The 8,677-nt window shown below is 42.0% G+C and overlaps 1 protein-coding gene across 3 annotated transcripts in view; it reads right to left on the minus strand.

Annotated features, from left to right (window-relative positions):
* Positions 1 to 8,356, minus strand: part of UTP25 (UTP25 small subunit processome component) — a 28,299-nt gene extending 19,943 nt beyond the window's left edge. Inside the window, exons 1-6 of one of the 3 annotated variants that reach the window (XM_061625318.1) lie at positions 7,742 to 8,356; positions 6,615 to 6,654; positions 4,969 to 5,212; positions 3,149 to 3,349; positions 1,252 to 1,340; positions 631 to 1,041 (exon numbers count right to left, since the gene is read on the minus strand). In XM_061625318.1, the coding sequence (XP_061481302.1) occupies positions 631 to 1,041; positions 1,252 to 1,340; positions 3,149 to 3,349; positions 4,969 to 5,212; positions 6,615 to 6,654; positions 7,742 to 7,857 (1,101 nt within the window). In that variant the 5' untranslated portion in view covers positions 7,858 to 8,356. The remainder of the gene's footprint in view (positions 1 to 630; positions 1,042 to 1,251; positions 1,341 to 3,148; positions 3,350 to 4,968; positions 5,213 to 6,614; positions 6,655 to 7,741) is intronic. The other 2 variants (XM_061625317.1, XM_061625316.1) reach the window with 2 other exon arrangements.
* Between the last annotated feature and the right edge of the window lie 321 nt (positions 8,357 to 8,677).

An 8,677-nucleotide genomic window follows, 5' to 3' on the forward strand; every position in this document is an offset into this window, starting at 1 on the left:
TATAGATATAGAGGGAGATCCAAAAATCTGTACATCTATATTTAAATAAAGTGTGTTGCCCATGGGATATATTGGACAGTGCTTCTCATTCATTATCAGAAGTGATAATGCCACCCTGGGCTCCTTCTGGGAAGAAGGGCGCGATATATATTAAATAACTAAATGTGTGCATTCCCAGCTCATATTTGTTAAGAAGAACACTTAACACACAAAAATAGATGATTGCTCCATCATTATGACACAACCCCAAACTAGATTTAAACATCCTCTAAGAGATGGATCCTGAAGACTCAGATAACATTTTCTACTCAAGTCCAAAAAGCAAAACCGGTCCACAATTTTACATGCAAGAAAAACACATACTGGGGGAGTGCAACCTTGTTGGGTGGAATGACCTGTCGTCTTACTGATAATATTTATGGAGAGTTAGATTGTCCACGGTCTCCAGTCATGCAATAAAACAAGGATTGGCACCTTGTAACCACCAATTCCTAAGTGTTAGTCAGGGGTTCATGGGGTTATTTGAAGGAAAGTCTTTACTGTACAGTGGCAGCTGTGTTTAGGAGTATCACAACAAAGACCAAGGGATGTTTTGAATGCAATAAACATAAACTAAGGAAATCTCTTCACCTTTGGTCTAGTGAGTCCTTGATCCCTGAAACCATCATCATCAATGCCAGGTTTTTGGTCCCTTTGCTTGGCATTATTGCCAAGCACTTGTGCATTTGCCTTCAAGACGTGATTCAGGGCATGCAGGCAGTAGACGTGACGAACTTCTTCCCCGTTTCTTAAAGCAGTCCTCTCTGGGTAGAACAAGTCTTTGTATGAGTTCATAATGCAGAAAAGCTCTTTCTGTAATGGAGTAAACAGCTGTTCTTTTGACTTTGCCTTCATGGAAAGAAACGGGCTGTTCACTTTTGGCCAAGTGGATCCTAAAGGCTTGCGAAGATGAAGCTGTTTCAGATCAACTTCTTTAGCTGGCTTAATCATTCCAAACTTCTCCAGTGTGGAAGAAAAAACTAACTGACCCAACACTGGCCACTAGAAAGAAACACACACAACATAACATTAAAAAGATAACATAACTCCAATTTATCCTCTCATAGACCCTGTAAAGGTCCTTATTTCTCTTCTTTTACAGAGCAGGAGCACAGCATATCTGTAGATGACTTAAGTTTCAAACTTAAACCTAGGGAATTTAAGCAATACAATCTAAGGAACCTCACTGAATATGGCACAGATCCACATTACCTTGACTTGGCTGGTAGATTTTGAGCATGCAAGAATTTTATCTATTTCTTTTTCTTCCAATTCTCCATCCATGTGACACTTAAATGGATCTATGTGGAGAGACAAAAACAATGTTATGAAAACTGGAATTAGGCCTCAGCTCTAAAACATTTAAAAGAAGCTGATCAGAGGAAAAGAATTCATGGACATCTCTAGGAACAATTAATCATTAGAGGCCTGTTAACGATCTCAGATGATTTAACAGTAAAATGGAAAAAGAAAAAGAAAGTCATTGAAAAATAATATGCCATGACGAGACACTTCTACAGCACAGACAACAATGACATGGTTAAAGGAGAACCTTTGCCTCTCCTGACATTCCTGGACTCTAAGGTCACATCCACATCAGACATTTATTCCACTTTAAACAGTCATGGCTTCCCCCAAAGAATCATGGGATGTGTAGTTTGTAAAAGGTGCTGAGTGTTATTAGGAGACTTCTATTCCCCTGATAAGAGTTCTAATAGCCAGAATGGTTTAACAGACAGCCCCTGTTCCCAGAGAATTCTGGGAACTGGAGCTTTGTGAGGGGAATAACTGTCTCCTAACAACTTTCAGCATTCTTCACAAACTACACTTCCCAGGATTCTTTGGGAGAAACCATGACTGTTTAAAGTAGAATAAATGTCTGGTGTGGAGGTGGCCTGGACAGCCAGTGTGGTGTAGTAGTTACAGTGTTGGACTATGACCTGGGAGACCAGGGTTTGAATCCCCACACAGTCATGAAGCTCACTGGGTGACCTTGGGCCAGTCACTGCCCTCAGCCTCAGAGGAAAGCAAAGGTAAACCACCTCTGAATACCGCTTACCATGAAAACCCTATTCATAGGGTCGCCATACGTTGGAATTGACTTGAAGGTAGTCCATTTTTTTCCATTTGTGGAGGTGGCCTAACTCCCATCTGTCCCAGTCACCATGGCCAATGGTCAGAGCTGATGGGAGTTAGTTCAACATTCAGAAGGCCAGAGGTTCCACCCATGCACAACAATAAGCCCAAATTAAGGGTGTACATACACATGCACACACAGAGGCCTTGCCAGTGGTCATTCCCCAAAGAAGGGAGTCCTATCCTCCAGAAGTCTGGCAAAGCCAAGCAGGCTTTGAAAGCAACAGAAGACCCACACATTTAGTGGAGGATTTTTTTCTCTCACCAGAGCAGTGAATATGTTTACAATAAAAATCAATTATCTATTAGTGTTCAAGTGAGGCCTGCACAATTTGTAACCTCCTAAGTTATATGCAGTTCACCTGCTGTGTTCTGCTAGGTGCATGACAAACTTCCATTTGTGCAGTCTTAATGGGGCAGCACAAAGAGGAGGTTTAAATAACCTTCAACAGGATGCAATGGGTTCCGTAGCTCACAACTTGCACAAACCTGCTTTAAATCAATATATCTAAAAGATTTATCAGCTGCTTATACAAAAGTCCCTTCTAAGTGGCTTACAAACATAACCAAGACTATCACAGCTCCAATAATACAATATGTTAATAATCTATTACATATGTCAACAGGGTTAATCCACCTTTTAAAACATAAAAATGACCAACATTTAGATAAGCAACCTAAATAATACTCTAAAAAACAGCAATGAATTTAATAAAAAATCATTTTAATTAAAAACCAATAGAAACAGGTGAAGGCGCAGCCTTTTGCACATCCCTTGAGAGGGGGTTCCATTACCCAGGGGCCACCATTTAAAAGGACCTGTTTCTAGTGCTTGCCAGTTTAATTGCCCTTACTGGCAGGCCAATGAGCAGGGCCTCTGAAGCCAAACATAGGGCTTGGGCAGGTTCAAATATGTGATGCTGGACCTTTAAAATGCTGCAGACTTTTTCATAAAAGGCACTGTGCAGCTTACCTTTTGCAACGCCTGCAGAACAACTGCTTTGTTTCTGATCTGCCGAGGGATTGCCACACTGTTCTTCTATGAAATTGGTTTCCAAACTAAACTCAGATTCATGTAGCACATCTGTGAATTCTTCTGTAGCTTCATGTTTTAGGTCACTAGAAGTATCTGGACCTCCAGGTTCCTCCTGGCTGTTTTTCTGCGGAAGTGCTTCTTTATGACAGATCAAAAAGAGACGTGTTTGTGCAGGAGCCACTGTCCACATCTACGTTTATCTAGGTCTTGTAGCACTATTATTTTTCTTGAGAGAAAGTACATGTCCACACCCCATACCATCTTAGACTAGCAGTTGGATAGCAGATGAGGAAGGCCAGACTGCAGTTCCATGATCATCACTATAGCCCTTTTCAATACACTAGGCTCAAAAAGCTCAAAGCAGCTGGGGTGAGCTCCAGGTTAGTTCAGCTTACTCATAAGAACTCCTGATGTTCAATAAAAACAACAACTAAGAAACACAATAAAAATATTTCAACCCATTTAAAGAACAAAGCCCTCCTCAGCAGATTTGAAAATATGGAAATCATAAAAATCAATTTGCTGAACATAATTTCTGGTTTGATCCATCCCATTAACATTGTAATTCCTGCTAACCTTGTCCTCTGTTTCAGTGTTCTTCAGCCTTGGGTTATATTGTTGGACTACAAGCAGGGCTGTGGAATCGGAGTCGTGGAGTCGGAGTCGTGAGCAATTTCGGGTGGAGTCGGAGTCAGTAGAAATGTACCTACTCTGACTTCCAAATAAATTTTGATTGACAAGAAGCAATTTTGGGTGGAGTCGGAGTCAGACAGTAGAAAAATAGGGGAGTCGGAGTCGAAGGTTTGGCGTACCGACTCCACAGCCCTGACTACAAGTCCTGTCAGCCCTGACTATTGGCTAAACTGCCTGGGGATTATGAGAGTTTTAGTCCAACAACATCTGGGGACTCAGGTTTGGGGAAGGCTGCTCTCTCTACTGTTTTCTTCACAAAGTGTGCAGTAACGAAAGGAAAATAATAATTAATAATAATTAAAACAGAAACTTACACAATATTGTTATATACCTAAGAACCATTGATAATCAGCTCTGTTTTATCGTTTTGGTATTCTCTACTTAAATGTCTTTTTCTTTCTTTGCATATAAATAAAAACCTAAACAACAAAGAACCACACTAAAATATATATCAAACCATTCAGAAAACAAAAACAGAATCAAACGAATACAAAATCTAAAAACCACACCCAATTGAAAACCATCCATAGCTCATTAATGCTCAAGCAGAGCAAAAGTATTTATAAGAGAGGAAAGTCTTAATTAAAAAGACAAAGAGTCAGAGAAAACCTAAGTGAATGCACAGTCCTTCACTAATCCATCTGCAAGCCAAGAGACACAAAGCAAGACCTCTTTTGTTTATCTTAAGAGCAGAAAGGAATACATATTAGAGGAGAGGTTCCTTCAGAATAACTCGGATCCAAGCTGTTTAGAACTTTAAAGGGCAACCACAACATCTTAGACTCTAGACCAGGAGCAGGGAACCTCCTGGCCCTCCAGATATTGCTGGACTACAACTCCCACCATCCCTGACCATTGGCCATGCTGGCTGCAGCTGATGGGAGTTCATCAACAACTGGAGGACCACAGGTTCTCCATCTCTCCTTTAGCACTGCCTGGGACCCTGCAAATCTAAGCACCACAGGTGGCAGCCTGTCAGGACAGAAACTCACCATTTAACAAACAATCTCAGTCAAAGGACAAAACAAATGCTGTAATTGAGAATTTGAGAAGCAATGCTCTACCTGATTCTGGGTCAGGCACATTTATGTCATTGTCTTCATCCTCTGTTTCTTCTTCCTCATCCTTATCACTGCCCACTTCTGTGTCATCCTTGTCACTTCCTCCTTCCGATTCATCCTCTTCGTCCTCCTCGTTGTCTGAATGTGGAGCATTTTTTAAGGTGGCCAGTAGCTTGTGATATACCGAGACTTGTTCAGAATCATTCTCTGTGTCGCTTTCTGAGCTTGACTGCTCAGAAGTTTCAGACTAAAAATGGAAATAGAAAAATATCCTAGAACATGAAACCACAATACAAACATAGTACATTCCCTTCTACAGATTCTGACCATTAGAAGCAGAGCCTTGCATTAACTTCTATACAAATCCTACTTCTATACACCAGCAACCCTCCAAAGTTCATAGGAAGAAGTGTTTCCTAGCTCAGTTTTAAAATAAAAAAGATCCTTCTTAATTGTCAATGCCACTGATTGATCCTAGGACCTCACACCTGCAGACCAGCCTTCTCCAACCTGGCAGCTTCTAGATGTTTTGGAGCCCAACTCCCATCTGCCCCAGCCAGCACAGGTGTTATTTAGTTGCAATCTAAAATAACTGGAGGCACTATGCTAAAGAAGGCTGATACAGATGATTGACAAATTATACTTTTATTTAAAACGGCCAGTGGCAAGCTCTAAAGTTACTGATTCGGCATCTCTATTTTGTCCATTGAAACCAGAATACCAAATAGTCTCCTGCATAAATTGTGCCAATTAAAAATAATAAACCTTAAATATTCCAAGTTTTGTGTCAGGGAAATCCAAATTATGGGTGGACATGCATCAGCGGATGTGACAGGACTTCCCCTTCCTCTCCTCTCCCCCCCCCCGTCGCACTCTCCCATTCTGCTCCAGAGAGTCCCACAACCCACTGAAGCAAATGGGGGAGGGAAGCAAGGAGCGGAGAGAACAGAGAAGTCCTGTTCACACAAACAAAAGTGTGTTGAGCAAGTAGGATACCACAAATGGAAATCACTCTATCTGCTCAGAATAAATTTTCCAACTTAAGGAGCACTTGCCATCTATTTACTCAATGTTCACTTTTTGTCCTGTTTCTAAGATTCTGAGTTCAAACAATCTGGAATTCTCTGTCAAATAGCAAGAGAAGAAAAAAAGTTCAAGGCAAATACATATAGGGGGGTTGGAACAGGGAACCAGAATGAATAGAGCCAGAAGATGGGATTGCTGAAGCCCTACTGCATCTCCTACAAACCTTTTGCAGCTTTTTAGATGCTCAGATTTGCAAGATTTCCTCTAAATTCAGAAGTGCTAGGGCATATGACCTTCCAGATATTGTTTGACTACAACTCCCATAATCCTTTACCACTGGCTGCACTGGCTGGGGCTGATGAGAGGGCAGTTCAATGTCTGCTGGATCCTGAATTCTGTGCAAAACATCAGGCACTAAAGCAGCTCTACAGATACATGAAACACAGTTGACTCTAAGTAATACTGCAACTAGAAATGGAGACAGCAAAGGTAGCTAGGATAGATGTGTTATATAATTATAACTAGCTGTGCCAATATAATTAGCCAAATTTCATGCATTCGCTTTTCACGTTAATTTCATGTGTATAAAAAGGGGCATGTTCAAAAAGTAGGGATTCCCTTACCAGTTCACAGATTTGAGTTGGTTCTTCTTTCCCAGAAACCCTAAAAATAATCAATTTAAATTTCATTTCTCTTTAGCATCTGATAAGCAGGTTGCAGAAGCATGAAAACATCTCTTAACAATTAAAACAACATAAATGGAGTGTATGATTTAACAATTTGAGGGTTTAACACAAGAAGATATGAGTATTGCCCATCACAACTTATAATGTCCTGATTGGAACCCGAGCAACAAGAGACTGCTATCTGAGTTGAATGTCAAGAAGGTGTATCCCTTCTGCTCTATGCAGAAGTCATTCAGATTGGCAGTTGAATCTTACTTTAATAGTTCTGATAGGACAGCATCATCCACTGCACCTGGGAGCAGCAGTCTAATTTGGAAAGGGGGGGGTACAGGGCAGGCCATTCAGCACTCAAAGGTCTGTGCTCCCACACCTCATTCTCGCTTACTCACCATTCCACCTGCTCACTGCCTGCTCAAACAAATGCACCAGTGGGAGTGCCACTGCATATCACATGAGGAGCACAACACCTGTTAAGAGTGTGTGGCTGGGCTGTCTATCTCTCTTCCTGATTGCCCTGTTAGGAGCCTCCTCCAATATGCTGTGCTGTGTTGGGAAAAGGCAATTAGGTGAGACAGCCAGTCAGCCCAGGCAGGGAACTGCAAGCACCAGTTCAGGAAGATTGGTACAGCTGGGAAGATCTGTCATCCTCCTCCCTCTCTGCCCCATAGTATCTGAAGCAGCCGCTACACTCTGCCTAATGGTAGGAATATAGAAGTAAAAAAGTAAAATTACAAATGAAAATGTGAAAATATTCTTATCAATTCTTGATCACTAAATAGGTTGCTGCTCAGCATAGAGTACAACACAGGAGCGGAGAGGGCACTTAGGACAGCAAAGATCCTTGAGCAGTCTGCCTAAGCAATTCAGTCTACACAAAAGATAGGGAATCTTTGGCCCTCCAGATGTTGTTGGACTCCAGCTCCCATCAGCCTCAACCAGCATGGCCAGTGATGGGAGTTGTAGTCCAACAACATCTGGAGGAAGCTATCATAGAGGAATCGTCGCAGGCAACTGGCCTCACCAGATCTTTCAGCTTAAAAACTATTCCAGAAAGCACCGCTCACCGATCATGAAAAGGGTGCTCCTCCCCGAAATCCTTGAGGTGCTTCTTTTGCTTCTTACTTAAGCTACTGATTAACTGCTGGTGTTGCTGCTGTCGGCGGCCTTTCCTCTTCCCCATGTTGTCGAACTTCCAGCTCTGATTCTCACGTGGATTCCCTCGCCTGTCGCTTTACGGCTCCAAGTCCGACATTTGCGACGATGGGCGGGGTTTAATCGGTGGCTTGCTTTCTCTTGTGGCCGGAGTGGCTGATTGCTTGTACACAAGGAAGTGTAGTAAGGTCCGAAGCATATTTACGCAGAAGTTCCAGTCAGGTCAAATGGTCACAAGTAAATGGGTTTAGAATTGCAGCCTTAATCGATTAATTACCCCGCAGTTCAAGCGGATTATTGTTACAATACTCGGTTACTTGTTTCCTTTGCAAGTAGCTTTGAAATGTCCTCATACAGAAAACCCCCATTGGATCAGACTTGACGTCCAACTACAGAGCATACTTACGCGGAAGTAAATGATACTGCATTCAGAGGGATTACAGGCTGCAATCCTAAACTTTGAGAGTAAATCCTATTAGCCTCAATGGAGTAGACATGGGATCGCACTATTAGCGTACCGTCAGCAGTGTAGTCATCTAAACCGGGTCTCGGAGTATTAGACCCCTTCCTTTTTTGGGAAAAGGATCCCTACATTTCCAACATCCTGGGAGCCAATCAGCATGAAAGTGTTAGCCGCTGAGAAGAGTCTTCCAACGTATAGTAAAAAAAGGGGGCCTGGCTATGATGATCATAAAAGGCCTGTTTTTCTGAATTTGTGACTACACTGCTGCCTGCCGTCCTGGTTCCCCCCCCCACAGTGGTTTGCCAATTAATAGCAATTTTGGGGGGAAGGGAGGAATCATAAGACTTGAAAGTAATTAAAAGTGCTCTACAAATTCTTAAGAACA

Source organism: Rhineura floridana, chromosome 4 (assembly GCF_030035675.1).
Source record: "Rhineura floridana isolate rRhiFlo1 chromosome 4, rRhiFlo1.hap2, whole genome shotgun sequence".
In the NCBI taxonomy this organism is placed as follows: Eukaryota; Metazoa; Chordata; class Lepidosauria; order Squamata; family Rhineuridae; genus Rhineura; species Rhineura floridana.